At 33.5% G+C, this 13,668-nt stretch overlaps 1 protein-coding gene across 1 annotated transcript; it reads left to right on the top strand.

Annotated features, from left to right (window-relative positions):
* The first annotated feature begins 415 nt into the window (after positions 1-415).
* LOC145316926 (uncharacterized) lies at positions 416-12,987 on the top strand. The gene is made up of 21 exons (XM_080157755.1): positions 416-563; positions 944-1,026; positions 1,193-1,247; positions 3,695-3,774; positions 4,216-4,276; positions 4,691-4,751; positions 5,020-5,314; positions 5,554-6,142; positions 6,348-6,467; positions 6,644-6,758; positions 6,819-6,940; positions 7,646-7,725; positions 8,288-8,363; positions 8,753-8,879; positions 9,392-9,458; positions 9,722-9,892; positions 10,725-10,817; positions 11,123-11,172; positions 11,561-11,694; positions 11,761-11,861; positions 12,818-12,987. The coding sequence occupies exons 1-21, from the start codon at positions 450-452 to the stop codon at positions 12,873-12,875; spliced, it is 2,652 nt and encodes an 883-aa protein (XP_080013881.1). The 5' UTR covers positions 416-449; the 3' UTR covers positions 12,876-12,987.
* Positions 12,988-13,668: the final 681 nt, after the last annotated feature.

Below are 13,668 nucleotides of genomic sequence, written 5' to 3'. Positions count from 1 at the left end.
TTACTGGTAGACTGGGGTTTCTAGTAATTAAGGTAATTCTAAAATATGTCAAATAATACAAATTTTTTATATTGTGTATATTTATTGATTAACCATTGAAATTGATAAGAAACCCCTTGAAAATTAAACAAATGGAATTCCTGCCTTTCCCCTTACACCGCCATTCTCCATCCAAATATCTTTTTGGCACCTGCGCATAAAGGTAGTTTTTAATTAAATTTTCTATTCTTTTGAATTCTCTAAAGTTTCAGTCAAATATTATTCAAAATCCAAAGTTATTTATTTAGTTTCTAAAATTGTATAATAAGTTTAATAAGTTAATTCATAATCTTTTGTAAAATGGAAGAGTATAAATACAAATACTTGTAAAGACGTTACTCATCTGAAACTAAAACTAATAAATATCCACATATGATCACATTTATTGATTCAAGATTTGAGTTGACAAAATGCGGGGCTTAGGAAAACAAGTCCCCGTTGTGGCTCTTATATTTGTATTATTATGTTGTATTATTAATTATGCTCAAGCTTCTTGCTTTGTATCGGATGCTAAGTGGACAAAGGTAAGCTGTAGAGTACCTGCTCTATTATATGGTGTGTCTATCGAAATGTCAGCGCAGTTTCAAACAATGAGGAGATTATCATACCTTACCTTTAAAAGAAGAGATATTATAATACGCAAAGTGTATTCTATACAGCTTCGATTCTATCATCGTGAGTATGTAACTCTATTTGTAGTTTTTTGATGAAACTGTTTATTTTTAATCTTTAATTTATTGAGTGTGTAGGGTCATTTATATTAATAGTATTTTAGTTTGACGATCTTAAGCAACAGATACACAGACATTTTGTTCTATCTTAAAGAATAACTGTTTCTCATTGAAAAAATATTAAGAAACTGGACACACAGACAATCATCCAAATACTTTATTATCTAATCTAGGATCCTCCAAGAATAACTGTTCCTTCTAAAATAAATCCGAACAAGGTCCAAGTTGACTGGAGCTCTATTATCAAGAATAAAAAGTAATATTTTTTTCTTCAATTGAATTGATTTTCTTTATTGAGTTATGTATCAAGGGATGGATCAATAAAAGATTTAAAAAGTATAGATTTAAAGATTAAAAGGTAATTGAGGCACACACACTAGGCTAAACAAATATAGGATGAACAAAAAAGCTTATTTTTTTAGATGCGTAGATAAATACTTTCTATGGGTATGGAAGGATGGCCAACAAAAAGGACAGGTAAAAAATGAAATGCATATTAATTAATATTGTTAGCTTTTTATAATTAAAGAATAAAACATAAGTACAATCTGAAAGGCCTTTAATAAATGCAATTATTTGTACTTAATAAGAAACTTTCCGTAAATCATTCAGAGATGGATTTATTATTACTTGGAGAAATGTTTATCTGGCTAAAATAACGACCCTCCCCCTATCCATCAACCCCCTTTGTCTTATCCCCTTTCCTTCTACTAGATAACAAACTGACCAGTAAGTGATGTCCATGTTAGCCAACTAAATTGACTACAATTTTTCCCCTGTCATGATATCAAAGTATATATAAAACCCATTATAATGTATTATTTGTTCCATTACAATTACCTTTTACCTTTTTACATACCCACTTTCATTATTCCTAACTTCTTTACTTCAACTACTCTTCAAATGTTTAATTTCTTATTCTATCCGAGCATATCTGTCCCTGTAAAGAAAAGTATTTTATATTCATAAATATTATTTTTTTAAATATCTGTTTTTGTCAAGTAGACATTGACAAACAAAAATAAATACATGCAATTCAATTTACAAAGGGAATAAAAGAAACAAATTTACAGGGTGTTTTTTTTTAATAAGTTAAAAGTATTGCTTAATTTAACTACTTGCCATTGACAGAAATTAATAATCTATATCTTAATTTCTTCATTGGTGTGGGACATTTTGTATGAGAAAAAATATTTGGCGATTTTCAACAAATTCTGCCTTAAAAACCGGTTTTTCCAAAGTACCTATTTTTTGAAGATTTTTGGATCATGACTAATTTAAAGGGTTGCAAAAATGCGTATATTTTTAAAAATCAAATTACGCGGCTTGTGTTAATAGTAGAAAAATGTTATGCATATCGTTAGAATCGTCATAAACTCTAGTTTTTAGGTGTTTAAGAACTATTCCTGTGTTATGTATAGTTTAGGAGCTACGTGGTAAAATGATCCAACTTACTTAAAATTTTCAACATTTCCCATATTTTCCAATGTAGCTTCTATACTACAAATAGCCTGTGTGTGTTACATATATTTCCAAAAACTAGAGTTTATGACAATTCAAACGGTATGCGTAACATTTTTTTACTATTAACACAAGCTGCGCAATTTGATTTTTAAAAATGTACACATTTTTGCACACTCTTTAAATTAGTCGTGATCCAAAAATCTTCCAAAAATAGGTACTTTGGAAAAACCGGTTTTTAAGGCAGAATTTGTTGAAAATCGCCAAATATTTTTTTCTCATACAAAATGTCCCACATCAATGAAGAAATTAAGATATAGATTATCAATTTCTGTCAATGGCAAGTGGGTTAAATTAAGCAATACTTTTAACTTATTAAAAAAAAACACCCTGTATTAGTTGAGATACCCTAGAGTTTATATGACAGCTGCTTCCCCAGCTTTGAGGTACTAAGAGTCATTTTGAAGAAACCCTTTGCTTTAAACTAAAACTAACTATAATAAATCATAAGCTAGTGGTTTAGATTTTAGGCACCTTTATGTGGAATAGTTATTTATTAGGGCGGGTTCATATCGGAATTAGACAAAGAGGGGATATGCAACAGATAAAATTAACCTTTGAAACATTTCTGACCGAAAAAGAATTTTAAAAAATTGAGTTTTAGAACGCGACCACTAAAAAATATATTTGATTACTTATTAATATGCAAAGACGACATTCAAAAATTTTGTTGAATCAGAACTATGGCTTTATGGTGCTCCCTGGAAAGGCCTTGAGGAGATGAATCAGGAACTTTTGTCCTTTTTAAAATATCTCGTTCCTAGCCTAAGAAATCACTAAAAAAACACATTTTTGAAAGGTTTATTGACAATTGTCCAATTTGTAGAGGTTTTTTTTAGATTTTCTTAGGCTAGGAACGAGATTTTTTGAAACGGTCAAAAGTTCCTGATTCTACTCCTCAATGCCTTTCCTGGGAGCACCATGAAGCCATAGTTCTGATTCAATAAATTTTGACTCCCATTTACAAATAGCTATACAATTGAATGTCTAGTCGTCAGCGGTTTTAAGACTTAGGATAAATTTTAAATCATCCAGAGGTGTATTATACTCATACAAATCATTTGCAGATCCCCGCTTTGGCCTCAGAAAAAAAATGTCCAAAATCGACCCACCCTATTATTTATAGCATTGTATTATGAACAGCTTTTTGGGGATATTAAAATGTAAGATTAGAAGATTAAAACCAGTTTTGTTAGTCAGGGCCTTCGTCCACTCGGGGCTAACAAAACTGGAACTAATTCATGATTTCTATTATATTATTCGTAGAAAGTTGTCTGTAATTTGGTGCTGTACATAATTTTTCAGTATAGCTGAGAACTGGTTCTAATCCACTGGATATTAATCGGTTTCAAATCCATACTGGAAAGGATCTTATAAATACTTTTAAATTTAATTAATTCTAGGGAAAAAAATATCCTATCGCTAATAAGGACACGGTGACAAAGGTTGTGGATATTGAACCATGTCTCTTCCATAATTTCAGGTAACAAATAGTAACAATTTTTCTAGTATGGCTATCAAACCGATAACTATCCGATCGATTAGGACGGGTTCTCAGCCATACTAAAAAATCATGTATAGTATCGTATTATAGACAACTTTTTGCGGATATTAAAATGAAAAATTATAAGATAAAACCAGTTTTGTTAGCCCCGAGAGCCCGACTAAACATAATATGATTCTATTCTCAGAATAGTAAAACCAGAATTATAACATCCATAAAAGCGGAGTACCATAAATTATATAGTGAGATATACAAACATTAACAAGTATAGAGTAACAGCACATTTGATATTATTTAGTAAAAGTAAATAAAAGATTAAAAGTCCATATAAAAATTATCCTTAAATTTCTTTAATACAGGATGCTTAATATGGATACATTTTAAAACTTTAAAATCATCACATTAACATAAACTTTTAAGGGTTGAGCTTGAGGAAGATGATTCTAGCCACACAGACAAACGTGCCAGTCAAACCGCCAGGGACCAATACTTAAATATTTTAATACCAATCTAAATTATTTCACAAGCCTCCCCCACCCCCGTATTGCTTGAAAATAAGATGGAAGGGGGATTAGTTTTAGGTTTGTTACCTTAGGTCAGGAAGGGTTAGTACATATAGGGTATTTAGAAGACCCGTAGGGTTAGGGAATCACAGATATATGGGGCTAGGCATAGGAAGAAAACAAACACCCATCTCTAATTTTAATACATTTCATAAATAAGGGGGGTGGGTGGAAATTCCATTGCACTATAATTAAATCCTCCGATTTTTCTACTTAAATCTTTATCCATTATTATTTCATACATCTTCATTTACAAATTGCAGAAGAGCCAATGCATAAAATAAGTTTTGCTTTGCAAAAATAATAATTTAAATATTTGTGTCACTGTCAGGTTTAACAGCGCAGCTTTGCCATCCTTCAATGCCACGGATGTCAACCATTACTTTTCTATAGGTAATTAGGATATGTCTGTCAGACACTTTCGGCCGTTTACGAGATCTAAGGTATCACAAAACGGAAAACAATAGGATGATTATTTTAGATAGTTTGATTTTTATGAGTTAGGGAGAAATAGGACAATGGAAAGTAAATAATAATAGTCACCAAAATTGATAAAGTTATTCTACCATTCATTAACTTCAAAACTTTCAGTAGGTATGATTGAATCAGGGATTGTACAAAGTAAATCAGGGGTAATTTTGTTTATCATTGTTTATTTTAGGATACTACAAGGATCCCAAGACCAACGCGTATGACCTGACCAAGGCAAGTATCAAAATCGACTCTCAGTTCATGACATTTGCTAGCTGTGTCAAGCACCTAGAGGTCAGTGGTGCACCCAAGAAGGGCGCTGAACGGCTTGCCGCACTCAAGGCCGCGCCATCAACTGCCCGGCCCCAGTATTCAATGCCTGGCGGTGATCCGATCTCCTGGTCGCCCTATCCGTCTGCACCAAGTATTCCTGGAGGGGATTCTATCTCATGGTCCCCGTACCCATCCTCTCCTTCTATGCCAGGAACTTTATAATATCACATAAATTTAACTATATTTCTATCTATTTTTAGACACAATTATATTTGACTTTTTTTTCTTCCTTTTTCCTCTTATTTCTTTCTTTCGCCTTTTAGACAGATTTACTGTTTTAATAGCTACATTACAATTCTTCAATAGTAAAACAATATTATAAACAATTGTTTTTGTCATTTTTTGTAAATAAATCCTCAATCTTTCTTGTTATTATAATGTAATTATCAGGTAATGACACTGTAGCCTGGGGACCTTACGGTTCTGGCAGGTCCTTCGGAGATATGGGGGCTCCATCACGCAGCTGGAACTATGAGTCCAGGTCAGGATGGGGGTCGTCAGGATATAATCCAGGTTACGGCAGTGGTAATTCCGGCTATAATCCTGGTTATGGTAGTGGTAATTCTGGTTACAATCCAGGTTATGGAGGCGGCAGTGGATATAATCCAGGCGGCGGTAGCAGCGGTAATTCTGGCTATAATCCAGGTGGCGGTAGCGGCGGTAATTCCGGTTATAATCCAGGCGGCGGCGGTGGCAATTCTGGTTACAATCCAGGCACAACACCCGCTTGGGGCTACAATCCTGGAAGCGGCGGCAGCAGCGGTAGTAGCGGCTATAATCCAGGCGGTGGCGGTGGTAATTCCGGCTATAATCCTGGTGGTGGAGGTAACTCCGGCTACAACCCAGGCACCACACCAGCTTGGGGTTATAACCCAGGTGGTAGGCCACCCACGGAAACTCCTGGAGGAGGATGGGTGTACCCAACAACCCGTCCAACCATTTCAACAACAACCAGGCGTCCATCATCAAACAATAACAGGGATGATATGAAGTACATTTATTTTAAAATTATAATTTGTAGACACTCTATATGAGCTTTAAAACATGTTTCCTCAAAGATGTTTCAGGCAAACACTTCGTAGTAATATGATATTGGGTTTAAGGACTGTTAGTTTATTATATAGGTATTTTACACCCTTTTATCCAATAAATTAAATAAAAAAATGTATTTTTCATACCACTAGGCCTAGCTATGGAGGTGGAAGCTATGGCGAAAGTGGAAGTTCCAGCAGACCAAGCTTCTGGGGACAACGTTCGATGTTTTCAAACCAGTTCTTGAGGATGCAAATGCCTCCTTCCAACAAGGTACAAAACTATTGTATGTATAAGCTGCTTCTGTTCATAAGGGTTTTATACTCTGGATCAAAATAATTATCTCTGGAGAATTATAATTATATATTCCAGGTTCAAAAGAGTCCTTTATTATATTATCTGGTAACAAGATAGTAATAATTATGTCTGATTATATTTATATATTCTAGGTAGCTGGTCCTGTTCAATCGAAACCGCCATTCTCTGGTAACCAGATAGAAATAGTTGTACCTGTGGAGCCCTGTGAATTGTATGATTTTGTTCTCAAGATTGTTAGTCCTCAAGGTTTGCTAAGATTTTTATTATTTTTTAGTTTAATGGTATTAATGTTTAATAAAAATTTAGGAGCAACCATTGGCGAGGTGAAAGACTTAGAATTGAAGTCTCTAGCTGATATTGATGATTTTGAACCTGCTCCATTGACTTCGGTCTTGCTTGTTGACTACCTCATGGGAGGAAAATACCAGGTAGATTTTTTAACTCTACCAAGTTTTATGATTGTTATTTCATCTATATAACACTGAATTTGATTAGATTAATTTTTTTAAAACCATATTATGATTTAAAATTTGCCAATGAAATTTAACAAAGATGACAAAATCTATAAAAGCGAAGCTCGGAAACGGTAAGACAAACGAACATTAATACTTGTAGAGTGCCAAAACTGAATAATCAGAATACAAATAAATAGGTATAAACAAAACTGTAACTATTTTTTTTTGCAAAACTGCTTAAATACAGGATAATATTTAAGGACATACTTACATTTTAGGACTTGATTATAGAGGAGCTTCGCTTATAACATTGTAATTTGTTGTTCTAGGATTTAGATTCCAATTGTCACATTTAATTTTTTTGTTAATTTTTTTTCTGAATTGTACCTAACTATCACAGGAATCACCATGCAAACTTTGAAATCATGCCTAAATTAGCTATCCTTTCCAAACGGACGTACGGACCCACCCTAATTAGAGAAAAGCTTCGCCTTTAAAAATAAATATAAAATACAAGAATAACGGGTATTGGATGAAACGCTTTGATTGTAAATTATAAAAACTAACGCCCAATCCATTTATTTATTGTTCTTTAGACCTTAACAATACATAGAATAAATACAACTGTACAATATTTAAAAGTAGGTTAAATCTAAAAAAAAAATTTGTATTTTTAAGATCAAGACCCAGACTGGAAGTCCTGTTCCAGAATCCTGTTTACCTGACTACATGGAAGCAGTTGATGCTTATGCCAACAGGAATAAATCATTGTCTTCAGCTTTATAGCATTGATGGCTATTAAGGTTGTGGAATTATATTTTTATTCTATTTCTTTTTTATTTGCACATTTTATTTTACCTTTGAATACGTGTAGGTAGGTTTAATACTTAAACAGCCATATTTTTTTAGTTTGGGTTTATTTTCAAGATACAGGACCATGTAACCCTCAAAAATATACATTCAATGCTTTGCCCCTAACTTTGGCGAGTATCATACTTTCATCTTTAATTTTGGTTTGTAAAGAAAAAAAAATTGGAATCGGAAAATCTCTTCTCTAGACTTATAACTCAACAGGAGGTATCTTTTTTTGCAAAATACATTTTTAAAAAATAAGGGGGAGGTTATATTGAGAACTCGTTAGCCCCGCAGTGTTTGGGCCACTCACATGGATAAAGCATTTAAAAATATTCCCTAATTCTGTTTAAATTCATTAAGAAAATAAGGAGGATGTGCTTGTATATATGGTCAACAAGAACTTTGTGGGAAAGCACCATTACCGCTATCATATAAGGTTATGAAGGAAATGATGATGATAATAAGACTGGAGACATATGCGAATGAGAACACGGTAGGCAACGCAGTTGTCAGGCAGAACCAGTTCCATGAACAACAAAAGGTAGAATTCAATTAAAGTTTATTACAGCCATTAACTAGTTCAAGAAATAAATTAAGGAGTATGTAATAAAAAACGTGTCGATATCAATAGACTAATAATAAATTGTTGATGTCTTAAAAAAAATTCGTTCAATTTTGTTTTCTTAGCCTACCTAGGGTAAACAAAATTAAATTGCGTTCATAAAATATATGTATATACATTTATGAGAAAAGATGTGATACCTTGATTAGTTTAAATCAGGGGAGTGCTGGAGGCGTGCGTAAGGGGGTATCATAAACCCATTTCAAGTCTCTAACTCCATAGCAATTATTTGTGCAAGCCATTAGAGACGAACAAGACAAATCTATCAAAAAAAAAGTAAAATATTTGTCTTTTTATTTTGGGTATAGGTTGAGATAACCCAGGCGGAGTACCTGACCCGACAGGGCTGTGTATGCTCCTCCCCCAGGCTGGAGTTGAGAGTGACTAAACCTGCTGGAGAGTTCCTACCCGCCCTTGGAGTTTACCTTTATCAGGAACAATACTTTTAATAATTAAGTAGCGCAGATAGTCTAAACTTTAAATATCTTGTTGCCAGTCTTTAATTAGAACACAATCAATACACAAATCATTACAAAACGTTCTTATTATAGATGATTGCGTCATTATATAAATGTATTTTTTGTAATATAAGCAGTATTAGCATTGATGATTAGTTTACTAAATTTTCTCAATTTTTTTATTGCAGTTTACCTGAGGTGGATTCTTAAAAAAATTACCCCACTAATCGCTTAGTGGGGCAAAATTGTTTTCGTGAAAAATCCACCAAAATCACATTAAAAATCTACAAAAATTAAACAAAATCTTAGAAGGGTTATTACCATAAGATTTTATTTAATTTTTGTAGATTTTTAATGTGATTTTAGTGGATTTTTCACGAAAACAATTTTTTTAAAGAATCCACCTCTGTTATTTTTATTTTTGTTATTTGCACAGAGTGAAATAAGTACAAAAAAACATAAAGAATAATTATAAGTATTTGTGATAGGGTCTTTGGGAGGGTAAACCCTACTATATGCAGGATTTGGAGGAGAGGAGTACAAAAGAGTTTGTCAGGTAGCAATCTTCAATAGCCCTTTTCGTTACTTGAAAATAATTAACTCTAAAATAATATATCTATAGGTAGTCTTCATAGATTAGGACTTATCCAAACAAAAATACAAAGTCTAACTTAAAGGACTTTAATATTGTTTTAACTTGTCTGGATACTGTTTCAGATTAAAACTGTGTAAAAATTTACTGTTCTATTTTTCCTAATTTTTTTTGTTATTGCTGCACTGAATGTGTACGATTTTCCTTTATTTTACATTTTATTTAAGGCTGAGACCCATGAAACAGAGGAGGCGTAAGCGCTTTATTGGACGTGTTGACGGTGGTCCCTCAACCACCACCCACAGCCCCTGGGGGTATGGCGGGCTACCCAGCATTTCTGGCCCGACCACCCAGCCTCCATGGAATTATGGCAGCTACGGTGGCAGGACAACTACCAGGAATAAATACTTTACAAAATATTTGGAATAAGGAAAACATTAGGACAAATATTTTTTTTTACACAAAAAAATATGAAATAAAAAAATTCTTGTTATCCTACCAATAATAATTCAAATTCAAATTCAATTTATTAACCATAGATCCAACAAACCCCGATCTCGGACAATTATCCTCCACCGGGAAATAAAATTCTTTATGATAAGATTATACAAGATAATATAATTTTAATTGCATATTATAACATTTTACTTTATATGATGGTTTATATTTATTTCCCATCCAATCATTATGACATATTATTAGCGATAATAATAAATAAACAGTTTAATAATGATAGCGGATAATGCCCATGTCTGACTAGCCAGGTGCAGTACGTAGCCCTAAGGCTGGAGCACGCCCTTGATGACGTTCGAGCGCTATTGCTGGCCGGCATAGTCGGACTAGTGAATTTGAACATTGCTGTTATAGTTCAATAATAATAAAATTCCGCAATTGTGCTTCAATATGCTTGCTACACCCCCAGAAGTCAGTCCGCCTCCGTCTTTGTTTGTCCCCCACCGCCGTGCAATGCCTCCAAATGTGTTCCCTAAACAGTAAAGTTAATACAATTCTTTGATCCTAGGACCAAGGAATAAGGTTATCAATAGATAGAAGTGCAACTCGTAACGACAATCCATAATTCATCCTATACGTCTATATTTAAATAATACTTTATAAATATTCACCGATTTTCACTCCTTTGCTAACATCAAAAATATTCTGACTACTTGAATTGAAATTGACTGTTTATAAACATTAAACAATATGGAATAAAGTATGTATTTTGTCTAGCTCAAGTTACGGTTCCTACTCTACAGACGGGTACAAGTCTTCCTGGAGCAGCTGGAGCTCTTCTAGTTCCACAGGATCTGGATCCTCTTCAAGGTCAGGCAGAGTACAAGTAGAAGGAATACTAAAATAAGACAGACACTGAGTAATCTTTGAAAGAGTATTTTTGTACCTATACACAGTATACAAAATGCTAAACCAATGATGCAAAAATTGCAAAGTAGCAACTTTTTTGTCTCAGGCTTTAGACCTCATAAGTCATTATGCAGCATTAAAAAAAGTGTCCTTATTATTGATAAGATTTTCTGATAATTTTATTACTTATTTAGTTATTTGTGTTGATATTATAACAATCAAGGCCTGCTTAACTATTTGTTTTATAAAAATAAGTTCTTTTTTAGATCATCTTCTTCAAGCTCCTCAAGTTCAAGCAGCTGGAGCTCTTCTTCGGGTAAATATCTTATTTCAATCCTATTTATCCTACTAGTGGCTACTCCCCTAGCATCTAGAAGCTTTCTATGCATTCAAAGGGATAGGGAGTGGGCAATAACTAGCCTAAAATTGTACCAATACTTGATATAATAGCCTAAAACTATCCCTGGACCTATGTGGCGTTTCCAAAAAATGGTAACTTGATCAGTTCAGTGGTTAACAAACTTATACACTAAATACAAAAATCAAATGTTTCTTCTTAGACATCAATATGATTTGTTTAATTTAAAAAAAAGTTAAGTGACATTTTTCATATTATAAAGCAAAAAAGTTATAAACTTCCAAACAGGACTCAATCTTTTATTAGTTATAATTAGAGAAAAAAAAATAATCAAAACATTTTCTAGGTGGCAGAGGCACAACTATCTCAATCCCAATACAGCGGGTTACAACTCCTTCCCCAGCCAGAACCCCAGAGCCAAGGTTACCCAGATTCATCTATTATGATCCTGCTGGCAAGCAATGGCTCCTGGCCACACAGGTAACTTCAGTAAAGAAACAAAAGTATCTTTAAAATTTAAAAAATGTATGATTTATTTAAATTCAGAAAGGAGCCAAGGCCATGTTAGCAGAGATGGAAGGTGCCAAGAACACCAAGTTATCATGTCCAGCTGATGGTCCAGAAGCATGGTCATCTTCATCTCCCAGGTAATCTATTGTTTATGTTAACCATACAACAAAATCCTCCAGGTACAAGATTAAACTGCTCTGTCTAGCTGATAATGTATAGCGGTACTAAGTACGGTCATCTCACAGGTACACTACAACAGCTCTGGCATCTGTGTAGGACATGGACCACAAGTTTAGTCATCTTACAGGTACACTATTAAACATCTTTGTCATTTATCCAGCTGATGACCACATGTATGGTCATCTCCTAGGAATACAAAACCAGCTCTGGCATCTGTCTAGCTGATAGACAGAAGTATGGTCATTTCATAGGTACACTTATAAACACCTTTGTCATTTATCCAGCTGAAGACCACAAGTATGGTCATATTTCAGGTACACTATTAAACAGTTCTGGCATCTGTGTAGCTCATTGACCAAAAGTAAGATCATCTCCCAGATCCACTATTAATCAGCTCTGTCTAATGTCCAGCTGATGAACAGAAGTATTATCATTTCCCAGGTGCACTAAAACAGCTCTTATATCTATACAGCTTATGAACAGAAGTATGGTCATTTCCCAGATACACTATTAAACAGCTTTTTCGGGTATCTCCTGAACTATAAGTATGGTCATCTTCCAGGTACACTAATAAACAGCTCTGGATCTGTCTAGCTTCTAGACCACAAGTATGGTCATCTCAAAGGTGCACTATCAAAGAGTTCTGACATCTGTCCAGCTGATGACCACATGGTATGGTCATCTCCTAGAAATACAAAACCAGCTCTGGCATCTGTCCAGCTGATATACAGAAGTATTGTCATTTCCATTGTATACCATCTAAACAGCCCCGTCATTTATCTACTCTATACCTTCATTCATTACAAAAGCCATTTTAGGATGGATTTTATCTTTGCAATTCTCAAAAAATACAATAAAATAAATTATGTATTAATTTATTTCAAACTTTTTTATGTCTTTATGTTTTTTACAGGCCTGGATCTAAAATGGATTGGAGTTCAGTGCAACTTGTGTGTGCACCCACATATTAAGTTGGAGAGAAAAAAAGCAAAAAACAATTTGGATTGTAATCTCATATAAAAATATGTTTGATGAAATAAATTTTAGCCATTAAAATGTCAATAATAAATTTTAATAAAGCTATTCTGTCTATGTCATATTGTCATAACTACACTAAAACACTTGGTAAAGCAACAATCGCTTAAAATAAGACCAGAAAGACGGAAGCTAAATTTTATAAAACCTGCATTAATTTTATGCTGCAGCTATACCCACCATAATAAGTAACAATCCACAGCTACTACTTTTTTAGACATTTCTCTGCCGAATCAAAGATGGTTTTTAATGGAAAATAATACATCAACCACTTTTCTACGCAAATAATCATTACACAACGTCTTCTTATAAATAATTTATATTTAATCATATTCTATTCAGAGTTACTCTTTGAATCATTTCATCGCTTTCTTTTTATTAAGCGAAGCAAATTCACTTTTCTGTGCATCCACCTGTCACCCCGTCTCTAACTTAATGGAGAAAATTAAATTTGTTTAAAGATTTTGGAATTTAAAAGAGTAGATGGAATTTACTTAACTATTATCAGAGAATAATTGAATTTTTTTTGTAAAAATTTTGATGAAAATTTAGCATCAACTCCATAAATTGCTTTGTCCATCGGTCTTACTGTAGGGAAGATGTAGATAGATAACAAATTGTGGTTATTAATGAGCATCTACTCTATATGGGGTGCTTCCTCTTCTACCACTAGCAAAAATACAGTCACTTTGTTTTTTACACGAAGATAGTGTTTTTTTGTCAATAATT

The sequence above is a fragment of the Acartia tonsa genome, chromosome 4 (genome assembly GCF_053477335.1).
Source record: "Acartia tonsa isolate MP-2025a chromosome 4, ASM5347733v1, whole genome shotgun sequence".
In the NCBI taxonomy this organism is placed as follows: domain Eukaryota; kingdom Metazoa; phylum Arthropoda; class Copepoda; order Calanoida; family Acartiidae; genus Acartia; species Acartia tonsa.
This window is presented reverse-complemented; position numbering and strand designations above follow the sequence as displayed.

What these genes read in the sequence shown, in the direction of transcription:
- LOC145316926 (XM_080157755.1), top strand. Translation starts at nt 450, where the DNA reads ATGCGGGGCTTAGGAAAACAAGTCCCCGTTGTGGCTCTTATATTTGTA. An exon ending in TCTATTATCAAGAATAAAAA is followed by an intron (nt 1,027 to 1,192) that starts GTAATATTTTTT and finishes TTATTTTTTTAG; the next exon opens with ATGCGTAGATAAATACTTTC. An exon ending in GTGCCAGTCAAACCGCCAGG is followed by an intron (nt 4,277 to 4,690) that starts GACCAATACTTA and finishes GTCACTGTCAGG; the next exon opens with TTTAACAGCGCAGCTTTGCC.